Genomic DNA, 19509 nt, shown 5'->3' on the forward strand with positions numbered 1-19509 from the left:
ATCTTTTAAGAAAGTGAAGTGCAGGAAAAGCACTGACTTTGGCCTCATGCACTTGGCAGGACGCAAGAAGCCTATGAGGTCTGTGAAAGCACACGGGTTAATGAGGAAGCCGCTCTGACTGCACAGCCATATTCACTGTCTGGTAATCAGGACGTATTGTGCTCAGTGTTTTTACCTCCATGTACAAGGTAGGATGTAGCTTTCAAACAGGCATTTCCTTGTTTTAGTTATCTCCTAAGAAAGTGGTTAGGACCGCAATGGTGAACCTTTAGAGCTTTCAATGGTACAAACGGCCCACTGCAGCAGGCATGCTGTAACTGCCAGTCAAGGTCTTTATGTTGGTAAGAATGCTCTTCCACTCATATCTAACAGCATTTCTACACTCAAGTGCCATGTACCTTACACTCTCCTAGTAACGTACAGCAAACAGAACACTATATATCCTCAAGACACTCTGCACTGACACCTTTTTCTGCTCTTCTCTAGGAAATAAACCTATATCTTTCAAAATAGGAAAGACTCAAAAGCCGGGCGTGGTGGCGCACGCCTGTAATCCCAGCACTCGGGAGGCTGAGGCAGGAGGATCGCTGTGAGTTCGAGACCAGCCTGGGCTACATAGTGAGTTCCAGATCAGTCTCAACTACATAGTGAGACCCTGCGTCAAAAAACAAAAAACAAACAAACAAACAAAACAGGAAAGACTCCTGTGGAAGAAAGGGAAGACGTCACTGTTGGGTGATGAGGCCCTTGACCTTCCATCCAGAACACAACATCAGGATCACAGCAACCAAGACACTTACGAACGAATGAAGATGGTTGGGAGATGAACAAAGGCTGAGGCACGATTACAGAAACTCCAGACTTAGCAGGAAAGTAGTAAGGAAATAGGGAAATCAAGCACAGCGTACCATGCATTAGGTCACAGCCTTACACATTATTGTAAGTCATACTGACGGACACAGGAAGATGACCACACCACCACTAGTAATGAGGGCGCCTAGCACTGTCTATGCACAGCTTTCTGTCCTTGTTTCGTAGTCCTCGGGTGGATTTGCAGTGGGCACCTGTGGATGTAGAAATGACGGGCAACGCCTGCTGTAAACGTGCGGACATTTCCTCATCACTGAGTTTCTACTTGCAATCACGCAGAGAGGGAATTTATAAAAATATTCAGAGAAACTTTTCGAGTTAATTTTTTCAACCTTATCCTAACCAAATTCTCCACAGAACAATTTTTACAGCAAAAACCAATGTAGAGTTTCAGAATCAATGAACTCAAATTCCTGATTTTCCACTTAAAAGTTTTAGATCAGCCTGAACTCAGGATTACAGAATCAAAAGTCCACAGCACAGTTATTTTCTGTAACAGCTCAATTCTGGTTGTTGAAACACATTGACTCTCAAGATTAAAATAAAATAAGATACACTTAGTATAAAAGTAGTATTTATTCTAAAGTAGTGTTCTCTTTCCCTTAGAACATAAATATCAATTTGTAAAAGTGAAAATGAAAAATACATGATGAAGGCTTGCTCTAGGGACAGGATCTATAATCAAAGGCTCTCGCCAAACAGAGTCCCAGACCACGCAGCTCTGAAGAAAGGAGGTTGTGTGCCAGCCTTTCTCAAACTTCCCGAACACCGAAGAGGGAGGAGCGCTGGCGACAAAGCAAACAAACAAGAAAGGAAGCTTGGGGGCAGTATCCCTGATGAATACAGATGAAGAGCTGCCAGCAGAAGGGGAGCAAACCCAGTCCAGCAGCACAGACACTGGCTCACACACCGCACCAAGTGAGTCCTTCCCAGGAGACAGGGCAGCTCGACATATGGAAGTCAATTAATGCAAGAAACTCGTAACAGAATAAAGGACACGGCCATGTGATCGTTTTATAGATACAGAAAAAGCCTCGGACAAAATTCCATACCCTTCATGATAAAAACTCTAACTAAACTTGGAATAGAAGGATGTTACCTTAACATAATAAAGGCTATGCACGAAATGCCCACAGATAATACTATACCCAGCAGCAAATAGGTGGAAAGTTTTCTTCTAACACCAGAACAAGGCAGGGATGGCCTTTTCCACACTCAACACAATACTAGGTACCCTGGAGAAACACGCGAAGAAAGGAAAGACAGGCAAGAAGGAGAAAAAGGAGGAGGAAGAAAGACAGAGCACCAGAGTTGGAAAGGAATAAGTAAAATAACCCTGTTGGTAGGAAACATTATCTTATATACAGAAAACCCTAAAGATGCTATTTTAAAAAATGTGGAATCTATTAAAAAGTATTTAAAAAAGTAGCAGGATTCAAAATCTACTGCATTTCAACAAACACGCTGTGTGAAAGGAACTTGGGAAAACAAGTTTCTAAGACATTATTAAAAAGAACAGAGTACCTAGGAATATTTGTATGCAAAACACGACACAACACAAAACACATCCTGTGTTCAGATGCAAGGATTCCTACTGCTAAAATATCCATACTGCCAAAGCTATATACAGACTCACAGTATACCCCATGAAAATCTTGATGGTAGATTTTATAGAAATAGAAAAATCAATCCTAAAATTCATGTGGAAACATAAAAGACCAGCAATCAATCAATCTTGGGAAAGAACCAAGCTGACACTTCCTGAGGTCAGAATATACTAAAGCCACAGTTTGGGCTGGGGATTTAGCTCAATGGTTCCACTGCCTGCCTCACACACACAAGGCCCCAAAAGTTCGATCCTGTATACCCCCCCAAAATAAAGTCAGATTTGTTTTAAAAAATAACAAAATAAAAATAAAGCCACAGTTACCACTGGATACAGATGGACATATACAGACCAAGATCGGAACAGAGAGCCAGAAAGAAGCCCATGTATGTGTGGTCAGCTGATATTCCACGAGGTTGCCAAAACACGCAATGGAGAAAGCATTCACAGCTCTGCAACAAATGGTGCTGGGAAAATTGAATATCCACAAGCAAAATAATGAAACTGGACCCTTACTGTTACACAGTGCCCAGAGATCAACTTGAAAGGCACTGAAGTCTTAAACCTTTTCAGCTCTGAAACTGTAAAATGCCTATAAAAACATAGGGGGAAGTTCCAAGTGATCTTGGCAGCGTTTCATGGATATGACATCAAAAACATAGGCAGCAAAGACAGAGCAAAACAACAAAACCAAAACAAAAATAAACAAATGGGACTGAAGCAAAGGGTGAGGACAGCAAGAAGACAACCAACCTGCTCCACAGAGGAAATGCGTGCAAGCCCTGTCACTGGGTAAGAGCTAATATCCAAAGCCCATGACTAGCTCTGACAGCTCAGTGGCGAGCAAACAAGGAACTTGGTGTTGAAATGGACTGACATTTCTCCAAAGAAGACGCCTACATGGTTAACAGCGCACATTTCAGGGAAATGCAAATCACCACAAACCCACATGCAGAGGACACTGGACACACACAGGCTGGCTGTCCCAAAACACAGAGACACCCAGTGCTGGTGCAGTGTGGGGGCCCAGAATGCCTCATTGCTGAGGCAACACACAGGGGCAGGGCTGTGGAAATAAGAAAATAAGAGCTGGGGATGTAGCTCAGTGGTGCTGCATCTGACTGGTAAGCACAAGGTCCTGAGTTCAATCCCTGGACCAAAAGCCAAAACCAAACAAAGCAATAAGAAAATAAGACACAACTACCGTGGGACCAGCAACCCCACTTCCAGGGAAAGACCCAAAAACTTGAAACCAGATTTGGAGCACTGTTCACACCAGGCAGCAGTGGAAATGACTGGACTGTCCACTCACAGATGGGAGGTAAGGAAAATGAGGCAGGTACAAGCAATAGAATACCATTTGACTCCGAAAAGAGGAAATCACACAGAATGTGATGCATGGATAACTTCAGGACATTATGGAACAGACATTACAGGCGTTAATGCCACACAGAGACAAAACCCATATGAATTAACTCTATGGACACCAAAGAGGTCAAGCTCTGTGATCTGCTACAGGAGTGAACCTACACACACAATGTGCTGCTTAGACACCTGTCACGAGGGAGTCATCTACAGTGTTCTTATCAGGCAATGTCTGATATGGCACCACATACAATGGGGGTCTCCGCCACTGCTTAACAGATTCCTTGTCTTTCCCTTAGTCTCCCTTACAGCTGTATGGTATGATCAAATTATATGATGAATGTTTACATTTGTAAAAATTTATTATACCAAAAGACTTGTGTGAATCTTTTCAAAATCCCCCCCGCCAAACACATTTTTTTTTTTTTTTGGTACTGGGGATCAAACTTGGGTCCTTGTGCTTGCAAGGCAGGTGGTGGAACCACTGCCTAAACCCAGAGCTAAATCCCTGGCCCAAACTCATTTATTCTTATTCTCTCTACTTTATGAAGAATTCTGGAGTCCTCTTTTGTGGATTTATGAGATGTGACCAGAAGTGCAGTGAATGCTCTGCCAAGTGCTATCCAACAAAAAGTTTTTATAAAAATGTGACACTGTGTCCTAGTCCAACTCATTCACTGGACCTGGCACTGTAGGTCTCCCAGCTCCTCCCCAAAGTCAAAATGACCACGAAAGGGAAATGTCGTGAATTGATTTGGGACTTTGATGGCACAACTGCAGACACACAGGAACAAGGACTCCAGAACTGCTTCAGAAAGTGGCAAGGATGATAGGATGATTGTGTTAGAAGTGAGAGGGAGAATAGTGCAGGGGGCAAGTGACAATGTCTTTTGAAGGGTACTTTTACAGGGTACATCAATCTGGGTTGGAAGTTGTTTTCCCTGAAATACTTGTATTTCCTTGAAATAATTCACTCCAAGCTCTCCTTTGACTTGAGAGTTTGTGTTGAGAAGTCTACTATGATTCTTACGGGCTTCCCTTTATAGGGGACTTGTTTCTTTTCTCTAACAGCTTTTAATATTCTATCCTTGTGTTGAATTTCTGGAATCTTCACTACTGTATGCCTTGGGGAAGATTTTCTTTTTGGTCACGGCTAATTGGAGGCCTACATGCCTCATTCATCTGTGTGCCAAATTGTTTTTCCCTGTGTGGGAAGTTTTCTGCCATTACTTCTGTGAATAGGGTTTTTGTGTCATTTGCACTATCTCCTGCTTTTTCATGGACTACTAGATTGATTTCTCATGGTTCCTTGCTATTTTTAAGAAATCTCTCTTTTCATGATCACTAACTGCAATCCTGTCTTCTATAGCTGATATTCTGTCCTCACATTAAGTCATTCTGCTTTGTATACTTTCAATGGAGTTTTTAATCTCTTGAATGTCTGTCTGAATCTGTTTCATGGATTCCATTTCTTTCCTATGCTGGTTGTTCATGGTTTCCATCATGTTCCTGAGCTCCTCTATTTTTTATCTGTATCTGCTCTAGAGTCACTAAGCACATCTTGCATTTTGGTCACCATCTCTGTAGTTATCTGGGAAATTACTTCTGCTTTGATTTTTTTCTAGAGCCTTACTAATCTGCTTTGTTACTTCTGCTGTTACCACTTCAGAGTCCAGGTGAATGGCTTTTGGATTGTTTCACTTCATTGTCCCCTGGGTATGACTTTGATGAGCTGAAAGCCGGGGGAGGGGTGCATCTTGTTTTTTTTTTTAATATGCAGTGTTGGGGACAATCCAGGGCATTGTGCATGCTCGACCAGCACCCTGCCACCAAGCTGCACCCCAGCCTTCCCTGCTGGCTTGCTTTGTGCCTCGTCTGCCACAGAGGTGGCAGGAACAGCCTCCCTTCTGTACCTGGCCAGCTCTGTGCCTCGGTTTACCCACTCACAGTGGGCTGTTGGGAGGATGGAAGTTGAGGATGCAGACTGAGCAAACAACCAGCACACAATAAACGAGCTCAGTTTATACAAATGGGGGCTGGGGAGGAGCCAGTAGGTGGGGAAGGACCCAAAGGCAAATGGCAGGTAAGGTCTTGGGGCAGCACACCATCAGCCCTTCCTTCTTTTTTTCCTTTTCTTTTTTGTATTGAGGATCAAACTTGGGACTTGTGAAGCAGGAGGCGGCCCCACTGAGCTAAATCCCCAGCCTTGCATCTTGTTTAAGTGTCTTCTCATTTTCTATTTTTTTAAAGTTTGATTCCTGGGTTGATGCTTGTATGTTGCTTATGCCAAGTAGCTTTATTGCCAATATTGGGAACCCTTAAGAAATGACTACTTCTCAGAAGTGTCTTCCAGGTTTAGTCGGCTTTTGGGTTTTGGGTCTGTTTCAGGATCCTATATCTTCAATTTACTGGGGATAAGAAGTTTCTGCCTACTTGGCCCACCTGCCAGTTCTTTGACACTGGCCTATAGTTTTTTTGTATTTTTTTAAGACCCTTAGGCAATCTCAGTCTTGGTACACCAGGAGGAACAACTGATTAGCACAACTGTGTCACCTTGGCTAAAGTAGTACAATGAACAATAACAATAGCACCAAATACAGCCCAGAAAATAAAAACTGTAGCTCTTAATATGGCAATTCTACCCTTAGGGAGAAGATTTAAAAGGGGTTAGGGGGTGAAAAACAGAAAGAGAAAAAGAGGAAGAGATCAGAAGTGAGGCTGAAAGACAAGCTTTAGGAAACTGGTGAAGAAGACAGGTGGGAAAAAGAAAAGGAAAAAACAAAAACAAGAACAGAACAACAGTAAGAATAACAAAAAACTAGAAACTGTGTTCAAACAATCAAGAAAACACAAAACAAAACAAGAACTAGAAAGGAGGAAAAAAAAGAAAAAAGAAAAGGAAAAGATAAAAAACCCAAAACATCCAATTCAAGGTGTCTCTGCTGTCACTATTAGGCAATGTGGGCAAACAGAGTCCAGAGCCAAATTGATTAATCCCAGCGAGCTAGCTGCAGCTTCACAGTGGGGTAGTGGAGAATCCCAGCCAGCCTGCCCCCTTAGTTCCTTTGAAGTTCAGGCTGGTTTCTGGCTATGAGGCTGGAACCAGATTCCACGAGCCTACAATAAATAGTCTATGTGTCAGTTGCTGGCTTGAACTCCACTCCCTGACCTGGCTTGAACTCAGCACCCACACTGAGGTACTGGGACCTACTAGATGGAGTCTTCCTGCAGCTGTTCTGAGTTCCAAGCTCAGCTGGCTCCTCTCTAAGATGGGTCCTGGCTAATCACCTTCTCCTGGGTGAGGTCTGAACCTGGATAACTAACCAGTCGTTGCAGTCTGGTGTGTCCACTGCTCTGTTCCACTGGTGTTTCTCCATGGAGGCCTCTGGGGTTGCCAGCAGTCACCATGTGTCTGCAGGTTTGGCCCACTGTTTCCTCGCCGAGAGTATGGGCTCTGGGAGAGAGCACCGCTTGGTACCTCACTCCTCTTTGTTAGAGCCTCTCTCTTCACTCTCCCTGTAGACTTCAATTCTCACCTCAGATCCATCCTGGGTCTTAGGGACTCACTTCCCTCCTTCTCCTCCTTGCACTGCTATATTACAGTGTCAGGACATCAAATCCCAGAGAGGCTTTTTCTCTGCTGCTCAACACTCTGCCATCTTCGACAATGTCATTTACTGTAATAATTTTAAGATTTAACTATCCACAGTACCTTTTGATCATGCCATGCAGTTTGGCTGTCTGTTGTGAACGTTCACTCAATGCCCTCATGATGAGGATAGGCGTGCAACCACAGTGCCTGGAAGCATGTTGGGAGTAGGGCCCGTTCCTCACTCCTCGATGAATCCCCAGTTGCTGGAAGAAAGACTGATGGACCAAAACTTTCCAGACACTGTGGAAACATTAAGGAACCAGACAGAACCAGACATCCGATATCACCTACCATCGCCCACACACCGTGATGGTCTTGCTCTTCTTGAGTCCGTGTCAGTGGCGATGTCCCCTGATGTCTGGTCCCGAGCCAGTCGGCTTTACGCCTGTGACATGGAGCAAACTCTGCTCACAGAGATAAGTTTTTTCCACTTCAGAGTTTTGCTGAAGTCTCTTCTACTACCCCTATTATTCTTTCTCATGGCGCAGTGGTTCTTCTTTCTTAAACGCAGTCTGAAACAATCATCTTCATCACCATGTCCTTGTTTTTTGTGCAGGATCTTACACTTGTGAGGAAAGCCATGCCCTGTTACTAAAGGAGCCCTGTGCACTGTAGGACTCTAGGAAAAGCCCATGAGTCTGGGCTCACAGGTAGATCAACACTCACGCAGACTTGGCCCTGGCATTCCTGAGGAACTTGCTGCTGTAGAGATCAGAGAGGGGTGGGGCAGCTTTGCAACCAGATGCACAGTTAACAGTTTTCACACCTATGGGACAGCTCCGTCCAGTCCAGCCCTGTGCTAGGAAAACAATGATGAGACTGACATGGCCCTGCCAGCCCAGAGGTTTCAGCATCATGTGAGGGCTGGGTTTGAACTCGGGACACTGCTGGAAGCAGGGATGCCATCGGAGGCCGTGGTGACAGGAAGAGAGCAGGCTGGGCAGGGACAGACCAGAAACCACCAGCAAGCCACACCTACAGGGCCCAGCCACCAAGCATGGTCAGAAGCTACTGAGCAGTGGCCAGCATGGTCTGTCCACTTGTCCTGTGGTGGATGGCAGTGTATGTCTGCACATTTAGAGCTCTGTGCTGTGGGCTGGAAGCCACACCCCGGGGAGGATGCGGCTGCTCAGAGAAGAGAACCCTACAGAGATGCTGAGCAGCAAACACAGAGCCCATGGATTCCATTTTGCTCAGCTGCCTCTGTCTTCTGTTCACAGACGATGCTTTTCTGACTTCCTGGCCATCTTTAATCTTAGATATCGGAGGGGAGCTGAGAAACAGAAATGCTTACAGACACCTCACTTTATGGCTTCATTGTAATTAGAAACCAATGTGTGTTTATAGTACGCATTACTGTAATTATTAAAAACAGCATAATGGCAAGAGCTGTCAGATGCTCATGTGACGCCCACCACTAGGATGACGGAAATGCAAGTGGAGCACTAAACCCGCCATCTGTGTCTCTGACACGCAACCCCGACTTCCGTACACGCGTCACAGCGTAGGAAACCACCAGAAAGCTGGGTGCTGCCACGACCCTTTCACTGCTCCCACAGAACTCAGAGTGAGGATTCCCACCCTCTCTGCAGAGGACTCCTTTCCTGCACGTGAGCACAGAGGCACAGACTTGCCTGAGCCCTGGTGGACGTTGGCAGGGCTGCTCACAGCGCCACTGCCAGCGCGCTTGTTGGCACCACACAGGGAGGTTTCCTGTCCTGTGAACTCAAACGCAAATCTCCAGTACACATGAAGGGGTGCGGGGTGTGAGAGACAGAGACACAGGAACAAGGGACGAGAACCCCATCCGACCCACGAGCACTGCTGCAGACTCACCGAGCCGGCTCCGGCGGATCTCCTCGGGTGAGACAGGCCGTAGCTTCCTTTCTGCCTTGATCTCCTCTAAGATTCTCTCATGGAGGCTGCGTGGCCGGGGTGGGGTGGGCTTCAGTTTTCTGGCTGAGACCTTGAAGAGAGCACAGCGGCCGTGCCCTGAGCGCTTGCTCTGCAGCAGACTGCACTGAGAGCTGCACTCCACTGACACTTCCAGGTCCCAAGCAGTGAGGTCTCTGGGTGACGGGGTCCCAGAGACTCAGCCATGTTCTACTAACAGGGCTGCGGGGTCACCGTCACGGCCTACATGCTGAGCGTCAGGATCCCCTGTGTGCCCATGATGCTCAAATACTGCTACTTGTGAACGGACACTTGTGGGATACGCACTGCAGCCTTCTCAGATGATGGTTATGATTTTCCTCACTCTCTGCTTGAGGAAAGAAAGGGATGAGAAGGCAGATTAACCTGCTGTGAGGGCCCTTTCAGACCTGCCTTCTTAAAACCACCAGAGGCTGACTTCTTCTTTCAAAAACATTTATAAATGGATTATTATTTTGCTTTGGATGTACACAAACCGAAACAGAAATCCTTTTCTTGTTACTTTATGTACAAAGCTTTGGTGAGAGCTGGCTAGAGTGTGTGTGTGTGTGTGTGTGTGTGTGTGTGTGTGTGTGTCGGGGTAAAAAACAGAGGAAATGACCGGGCATGGTGACACACACCTTTACCCAGCACTCTGGGAAGCTGAGGCAGGAGGATGGCAAGTTCAAGCCCAGCTGGGGCAACTTAGCAACTTAACTTTTTTTCTCAAAAAAAAAAAAAAGTGAGAGAGCCTGGGGATGTAGCTTGGGGGTACGATGGCTTACAATACTCCGAGTGGACGGCTTGGCAGGTGGGGGGCCAGCAGACTCACTGTCACTGCACCACGAGCGCCAGAGGGTGTCCAGCCCGAGCTGCCAGTGTGCCATGCCCAGCTGTTGCTCCAGGGCCTCCTAGCCAGACTGCGAAGCTGGCTGGTCAGGGCACAGATGCCCTGGACTGCCTTGCATGGGATAATCCCGTCTTTCTGAACAGGTACAGGTGGGTTTCTTGGTTCTTAAAATCAAAGGTTTGTCGAAAAGGAAGTAAAGCTGAGCCCTAGACAAGAACACAGCACACCACATACTGGATTGAGAGGCGGCCGGGACCGGATGAAGTCCAGGATGATCTCGTGGGCGCTCTTCCGCAACCTCGGGGGGACGTCGCCGTTCACCTAGGGGAGACAAAAGCAGGTGGGCCTCACAACTGTGGAGGTCACAGAATGACTGCGGTGTCATCCTGTTCTACCAAGGAAGTGGAGAAGAAGAGCGAGAAAAGCTGCAGATTAAAGAAAATCCAAGTTCTGTGCAGCTCCATCGTTTTGCGGAATTACACACACGGTCTTCCTTCCACCAAAACATGCCTGAAGTTAAGAACGGGAGTGGGATGACCCCTTGTAGACCAAGTGTTGCAAATGTACAAGGCCTTCTGCCTGGCTTCTGTCCCAGTGAAATGGAAGACGCAGGTGCTGAGGGCTTGTGGGGCTGGCACTCTTCCTGGCTCTCCAGCGCACGGTGTGAGCCGAGGACAGTGACCGTGTAGCCCTGCCTGCTCTGCTGCTGCTCTGACGTCCTCTCCTTTCAAAGCCACGTGTTACAAGAATTTTTTTAGAAATATAAAAAAAACCCAGAAAGCCACAAAAAGTCCCTGCCTCTGCCCACATGCCACCACCCACCAGTCACCGCCATGGGCCAGACTTGTGTCCGGATCTGGTTTGAGCAAAGCAAAGCGGAACTGCCACTGTGTTGGGCTCCGTCCCCCCAACACAGGCAGGAGGGACACCGCCGCCCATGCCCGCACCTGACGGCTGGCCCAGCACAGAGCTGAGGCCAAGGCTGGCACCACCACCTGTGCAAGACTAAAAGGCCTTCTGCACAGAGCAGTGCAATCCGACTTCCCATCACTGAGCAGAATCTGTGTCACCGCAGCAGGGCTGAGCGGGGAAACTGCGTATGTGGGTGTGCTCGGATCTGAGGGCTGTGGAGGCACAGCATATAGCAGTGACACAAACTCCAAAGCAGCTCTGACCATCAAGACAGTCAGTCTTTGACATCTTAAAACCATGCCCTGAACTCTACCTTGTTTCTAGGGAGCTAGATTTAAAGTTAAACAGATAAAGGGAAACTTAGTAACAGATCTGCAAATATGGAGTCTGAAAGAGTGGTGTCTCCTACCAGACAGAGAATATTCAATTACCTAACTTGTTGCATAGCTACAAGCAAATTAACAAAGTTTCCCTTCGGCTTTTATTTGAATTTTAAAATTTTTTTGGTTTATAATAAATACAACTATAACTAAAAGATGTAAGTTTTCACATCTGTTTTTTGTTTAGGTGTTTTGTTTGTTTGTTTTTGTACCAGGGGTCGAACTTGGGACCTTGTACTTGCGAGGAAGCCCACAGCACCACTGAGCTAAATCCCTGGCCCCATTTTTCTTGCTTTTTGAGACAGGGTCTCACTATGTAGTTCAGGCTGGTCTCGAACTCACAGCGATCCTCCTGCCTCAGCCTCCTGAGTGCTGGGATTACAGGCGTGCGCCACCACACCTGGCTCTACATCTGTATTTTTAAAGGATAATTCAGTTACCTGAAATAAAACATCTTACTCAAAATATTTTGGAAAAAAATCCACTGAAATGTTTTACATTTCTGTAACTTAATATTCTAATCAATATCCAATATAGCTAAGCCATTCAATTACCACAAGCAGTACCACAGACACACATATTACATGGGACAGCTACCCAGCCACACCTCAGGACTCAACTCAGCACAGAATTCAGGCATAAACAGAGCATGTGAAAATGGCCTGCATTTACTCTTTTCAAAAATATTTCTTTTTTAAATTAGTGGGTGGCATTATATTGATGAGTAAGATTTTCTGAAGCCCAAGTCTATAAAGTAACAGAAACCGGCTTATGAGCTGGCACCAGAGCAGTTCCCCAAGGGCACAGAACTCCACCAGCAGCTCTGAGGCCTGGGCTCCCTGCCCAGCCCTGCAGCGGGAGGCTCGGTATGTGTGTCCTGGGAGGGAGGAAAGCAAGGGCTTCCACAAAGCAGAAACTCTGCTGCGTCTTTACCTTCAGTCCCTGCCTATGACCTTCACACACTTAAAAATGTATCAGTTACACCTAAAAATACTGGGCTGGTGTGGCAAGCAACACATCAGCAATAAAACTGTACAGTATGTATTTGTAAGCTCACCTACACTCTGAAACTCTCAGCCTTCAACAAACAAAAGGGCTAAATAACTTGACTGTTGAAAAACAAGTCTTTGCTCATTTTTATCTTAAATGCAGCAGACTCACTAATGATGACATAGGACCACAGTAAAAATGTACAAAGCCAAAATATAGTTTACTGGCTGATGCTGGATCCCTAACCTAACTTCAAAAAGTTTCCTTCTATTAAAAGAGAAATATCTTCACCACTGACCCAAATTTCTCTTTATATAAAGTAATTACAAGTCAATAGAAAAGACTAGAAATAGGAAAGAAAATGCAAAAGAAACATAAAACCAACACCAGAAAATTCTGCACACAATACATACACACTTCTACCAACCTTGGCTTACGCACATGAATGTTTGAATAGTTCCTTTTAGCTAAAGAGAAAAATCACTGAGAATCACGTCAAGCGCTCACCCGGTCAGACGGATGACGTTCTAGTGAGCAGCCAGTTTTACAAAAGACAACGTCACCCAGTTGTGGCAGCACAGTAAACTGCTGCAAATGTGTCAACTGACACAGCCTTCGGAGAGAAAACTGGCAACATGCATTAAAATTTTAAATGTGCACTTCCTTTGATCTGTTCACCTCGCCAGCACAGATGCTAAACCAAGGAGACAACTGTGCAAGATGTTTTCATGTGGATGACTGTCATTTGAACACAGAAAACCTCATCATCTACCGATATGGGGCTGGGGAAATGAGCAGAGAGCACAAGTCATGGGAAGAGAAAGAAGGGGCTGTTAAGGGCACACCAAGCACGTGGCTCAAAGCACATTCTACTGTCACAGCACAGAAACACAGTGGGCCCTCGAGTTACGACCGGCCTGACCCATGAAAAACTTGGGTTACAACCGGAATTTTTGTTTTAACTTAGGACCTAAGGCTTCAGTGAGGATGCTAATGCCAGCCGCTTGTGCTTCCAGGTCTCAGATACGGACTTAGTAATTTTCCTCTCATTGCTGAGACAAAATACCTAACATCCAAGTAAAAAGGGGGAAAGGTTTATTTGGCTCACAGTTTGTAGAGGCTTCAGTCCATAACCAGCTGGCTCCAAGGCAGAGTGGCACATGGCAGAGGGGCGTCGCAGAGGAGAAAGAGTTCATGGTGCCCACACAGAGACAAAAGCAACAAGGGGCCTTAACAGTTTTCCTGCCTCTCTTATGGTGTCCAGACTACTTAGGGCAGGCAGCACTCACACCCTTAACCCTAGTGCCTGCAGGCCTACCACTGCAGCATGAATCACACACTCTAGACTTAGCCACTCATGAAAAGCCCTACTAAGACCACACGAGGCTTTGGGGGACATCTGGACACAAACCACAACAGACCCAAACCTGGCCACTTGTGCTTTCAGGTGGCCTCAGATACAGAGCTCTGGAAGGAACGTGACAGCGTCCTCTCCTATGTGGGTTCACTGAGAGATCCTGGGTCGGTGTTTAAAGTCACTGAGATCTGCCTGTGTGCAGGAGAGAGACGATGACGGCTGTGTAGAGGAGTCTGAGCCTTCACTGGCCAACCTGAGTTCCAACCAGCCCTCGAGATCAAAGTGAGTTCTTAAGTCAAGGGTCCACTGTACTATGCTCCAGACAGACAGACAGACAGACACACACACACATATACACATACATATACACACACACGCACACAGTGTCTGTATTCAGTGTTTATGGAGTGAACAGGACTATAAAATAGTACACATGACTCTGAGTAGAAAGTGATTATCTAGCACCTATCCTTGAATGAATCAACTGGAGAATGGTCTCGGTGGAGACTCAAGACACCTGCACTCATCCGCATCTCTCTACGACGAGCACGTAAACACAGAACAGAAACTCTTGCAGAAAACCTACACAAAGCATGGTCATCTGCAGCCACAGGCAACTATCACAATGACCATGGGGACACTGTTGGGGCACAGGGGCCTTGTCACTGAAGCCACCCCGACCGCCCAGACATCCCCTCCCATTCAAGGTAACAGAAGGCTTGTGTTGCTGCCAAGGTACTGGAGATTCGGCTTCCTGAGACAGCGGTGCTCTGTATGTTTCTCCGTGTGTTTGTGGAATCTGTCTCGTGTGTGTCTGTGTGTGGGGACTGTGCATGTACATGTGTGAGTGTGTACATGCATGGTGCCAGGGACAAACTCGGGCCCTTGCGTGGGCCAGGCAAGCACTCACAGACAGCAGGACCCCTGGGGCTCAGATAGTTGTGACAGGAGCAGGGCTGTAGCCACACGTCACAGTCCCAGAGCCCAACTGGGCAGCGCCTCATGTGCTCCGCTGTGCCCATCTGCAGGGGAGGAGATACCAGTCACAGTAGGAGCACCGCCAGGCCATGTGGGGACCGGCATGCTCTGCCTCTGGTCTTAGCTCAAGGCTGTCGCAGTGGCTGCGCAGAGACCTGAGGTAGGCATGTGAGCCAGGCTGCTAATGCCCACATGCAGGTGCCTGAGTTGTGCCCTGAACTCAGGGGAGCTGTGAGTTAGAAAAGATGCAGTCTGCAGGGACTGCCACATTGATCATGCCCAAAGCAGGCTATGAGCAGTGCAGGCTGTGAAGAGTGAACCCCACAACTGGCTTGTTTTAAGAAGCAAGTCTGGCCAAAGCCTACTGGCCAAAGTGAGAGTGACTTGCACCCAAATGCCACTGCCAGAATTAAAACCTTCTTTACTAAAAAGACAAAGTCATTAAGTGCAACCTATATTTTTCTGTTCTGTTAGTAGTTCAAAAATGCTTCTTCTCTTCCTTTTAAAGCCTTGCCCACATCAGCAACATATTCATAGCAACTCCTCGTAGCCCCTTTATCTCAGCGTAACTACGATGTCACCAACAAATATCGAAGGCTCTGGGTGTTCAGGGTCTTTGTTTGCACAAGCTACTGACTGCTCAAGCACTGGTTGTCCTGGCTCCCGTCTCAATCTCTTCAGCTCTGTTGTTATGCCTTTCTTCTCGCCTTGTGTTGTAGCACCAAGCAAGAGATCAGGATCGGCGGCAAAGGTCTACAATAGCAGCCCTTTAAAGTCAGGTTGACCCCTGTGTACAGGGGTAACACATCGTACTAAATATGTAAGGTCATATCTACGTGGGCTTGATTACAGAAACTAATAAAGTAGTCTCTAAATAATGAAAAAAGAATAAGATAAGACTATAAGAGCGAGAAGCAATTTAAATATGTTCAGGGACCATTTTCATCTCCAGAATTAAGGATTATTTTGATGTTGCATCATTGCTTTTTCTCTTTTACTTTCCTTTTTAGTTTTATTTTAGGATTCCCTTTTTTTAATGTTCATACAGAGATTTCTTTAACTGAAATACCAAATAGTTTCTTTGGTTGTGTGATATAGGAAGTAAAGGGCTAAAGGTGTAGGGAAAGTGGGAAGGGTGGGGGAAAGGTAATAAGGGAGAGGAAAAAAGTATGAGAAACTGAAAAATGGAAATAAAGTGTTTGTAAATGGGGAGGGGAGGAGGGGGTGAAGGGAGGGCAGGGACAAGGGGAAAAATGAGAATCAAGACCTATTATGTAAAGGTACAGAATCCCAATAATGAATGTAATTGTATTGTATACCTAGATTGTACCAATAACCTCAATAAAAAGAAAGAAAAAAAAAATAAAGTCAGGTTGAATATAATGGCATGGAAAAAATACTCACAAAATGTTGAACAAAAACAACTGGTTACAAAACAAAATTAGCTTGTTTTATCCAAATAAAATGTGCAGTACAAACAGGGTCAGACCCAAGATGTCCAAGAATTTCTCTTGGAGTTGTCAAAGTACGTGTTTATAACATTCCTTCTTTAAGCTTAATGTATTTTCCAAATCTTCCACAATAATCAAGGGTAACTGTTATGAGAAGAAATGCTTTTAAAACAGCTGAGAGAAGCGCCCAGCCTGTGCCCGCTCACCATCACTCTCCGCAGGGTGTAGCGCCGGCAGCGGATGTCCTCCATCAGCATCTCGTAGGGCGTGAGCTGGTACTCGATGGGCAGCGGGCTGTACTGCCGCTCCTGCACCTTCTTCAGCTTCACCCCGTTGCGCAGGTCCCTCATCACCTGAACCCAGAAGCGCGCCTGAGGAGCCGCAGGACAGTCAGTGAGCACCGGGCCACTGGGCTCCGGACCACGCAGTCACACAGAGCAGGAGCCTGGGGAGCACACGCTGCCAGGTCCCGGCCTGCCGTTCAGTGTACTGAGACGTGTGGACTCAGGGGAGAAGGCACAGCCGCTGGTACAGGGGGCCCTGGTTCATAGTCTGCACCTCTGCCCACGACCTGGCACTGCCTGAGCCCTGCCTGCTGGGTTTCTGTCTCACGCCCTGACTTGGGGTTTGCCCAATGGGGAGCTGTGACAATGGTGCAAGGGACACGGCCTGTCAGCAACTGAGCTGGGCTGGCTCACACAGGGGGAGCACACTAGTATAGTCCTCCTCAACACACCAGTGCAGTACTGAAATGATGCAAAGAAGAAATTCTAGGGGTGGGGATTTAGCTCAGCGGCACTGTGCCTGCCTCACAAGTGCAATCACTGGGGAATTCAAAGGAAGAAACTAAATCCAAGTTAAAAAAAAAAAAAAAAAAAAGAAATTCTAGTAAGAAATTACAGTTCTACTATACAATCTGCTAAAGTTTTTTGGGTTGTTTTATTCTTGTTTTTTGTGTTTGTTTTTTCCGGTATCCGGGATTGAACTCAGGACCTTGTACTTGTGAGGCAGGCGTGCTGGGCAGGGCACTGGCACCTCACCCAGTCCGCATTCTTCAGCTCCTCCAGGTCGGTATGGGACTCATCGCTCTGGTCCATTTCCTGTATCTTCCTAAGGTTCTGCCAGAAGAAACATAAAGAGAACAGGCATGAAAGCACTATTATTTGAAATATGAGCTGAGGTGAGAAACTCCCAGCAGGTGTCTTCAGGCTGAACACACAGACGTAGCACTGAAGGAGACACCTCTGAATGCTAAAACTGGGCCACGCAGGCAGTCTGTGGAGGGACAGACTGAGACGGTCCTGGGTCGACTTCAGTCACTGCATTACTGACGGCACGGTCTGCCTCACCCCACACCCAGGCCCTCACTGATCCCACACCTGGTCCTTCCTACAGTGTTTCTACCACACTGCCTCTTCATCCCTGCCGCCACCTCCCTTAGCTCCTGAGCGCGCCAACCCTTCGCCTGCAAGTCCTCTTCTCTGCGGCCTCATCAGCACTGTGGTGTTCTCCAGGCTTCCTCTCACATGTTTAGGAGCTAGCACAAGCTTTGGAATTCTCTGGTTTCAAGTCAGTGAGCAAATTTTAATTGATAAAAATCTTTTTTTTTTCATTTCCACCATTTACTCTTATCATCAAAAATAGTTAAATCTTCTTGCAAAACAAAAACAAAATAGTACACTCTGGACACATACATCATATTTTTCTTCCTATGGCTTTTGCTCACCCCCACCCACCAAAAGAGACCCCCCAAAGCCCACCAACAAAAAGAAGTGACTGCCTGATCACAACCACAGAAAATGACCCAGGGAGTACCACGACACAGAAGGCAGTGCCACGTGCTCAGTCTTGCTCAGGTCTCAGACTAGGTGAGTACCCACCCTGAGCCTGCTGTGTGCAACTCAGCTTAGTGGCACATCTCACCAGAGATGGAGGACGCAGCAGGACTGTAACTTTTCCAGTACTATTGTTCTTTGAATAAGCACTGTCAAAGCAACAACTTCTTTTATAACATAAGGGTTTTCCCTTATACCTACTCTGTCCCTGTTTTACTTGTGCTGTGGCCTTTTTGGTAACCGATTAATTTCCTTCCAACTGAAAATTTGTCTTCCATATAAAAACCAAAAGGAAGAAGTACATTCAAATTAAACACAGAAAACAGCTCTTAATTACATCAATTCAACATATGCAACCACAATAAATCTTGACTGGTAAGATCTATGTGCACATATTAACGACAAATTCACGGTACCCCATTCCTCTCAGAGTAATTCAACCTCTGTTTATTTTACTTTGTGCTGAGTGTTCCTACTTTGAATCAGAATGAATATGTACTGTATGAAATATAGCTTGTTTTATAATAGAATGCAAGTGAAATATTCTAAGTAATTTATTTTTAGCTTCCTAACATTTCCTATTAGCCATCTGTACAATGATGATGACACTACCTGCTTTTTTGTTCTTAATAATGTAAAGGAATGCTAATACAAAAAAGAAATTATTAAAATATGAGAAAACGAAAAAATGGAAATAAAGTATTTGTAAATAGGGAAGGGAGGAGGGGGTGAAGGGAGGACAGGGGTATGGGGAGAAAATGAGAACCAAGACCTGTCATGTAAAGGTACAAGATCCCAATAATGAAGGTAACTGTACTGTATACTTAAAATGTACCAATGAACTCAATAAGAGAAAAAAAAAATTATTCCCAACGCTTGAAGAAATCATGGTCTAAATAACGCATTATTCCGTATCTCCCTGGCGAATAAGCTAGAAACAAAAAGTATTTCTGGATCTTTCAGAATGCATTCACAAATCATTTTAAAAGGAAAAGTCCAAATCAAAAATATATATGTACCAGGGCCAGGGATTTAGCTCAATGGTTCTGCTGCCTGCCTTGAAAGCACAAGGACCCGAGTTCAATCCCCAGTACCCCCCGCAACACAAAATATATATATACACACACCAAATACTAATACCCCCAGCTATACAGAACAAATATTAAGGGACATTAAAAGCCAAATAAGCACTAATACAATTATAGTGGGAAACCTAAATACCTCACTGTCACAAACAGGTCATCTAGACAAAAACAAAACAAAACAAAAAACAATGAAATACTAGAACTGAACCAAGCTTTTGAACAAATGGACTTAATACACATCTACAGTGTCCCACCCCACAAAATCAA

The 19509-nt window shown here is 45.7% G+C and overlaps 1 protein-coding gene across 1 annotated transcript in view; it reads right to left on the minus strand.

Moving 5' to 3' along the window:
• Spire1 (spire type actin nucleation factor 1) overlaps nt 1-19509 on the minus strand; it is a 100517-nt gene that overhangs the window by 18094 nt on the left and 62914 nt on the right. Inside the window, exons 9-11 of the mRNA XM_010639002.2 lie at nt 16529-16693; nt 10489-10575; nt 9330-9459 (exon numbers count right to left, since the gene is read on the minus strand). Coding sequence (XP_010637304.2) covers nt 9330-9459; nt 10489-10575; nt 16529-16693 — 382 coding nt within the window. The remainder of the gene's footprint in view (nt 1-9329; nt 9460-10488; nt 10576-16528; nt 16694-19509) is intronic.

The sequence above is a fragment of the Fukomys damarensis genome, unplaced genomic scaffold (assembly GCF_012274545.1).
Source record: "Fukomys damarensis isolate Sample0158 unplaced genomic scaffold, DMR_v1.0_HiC HiC_scaffold_30, whole genome shotgun sequence".
Classification (NCBI taxonomy): Eukaryota; Metazoa; Chordata; class Mammalia; order Rodentia; family Bathyergidae; genus Fukomys; species Fukomys damarensis.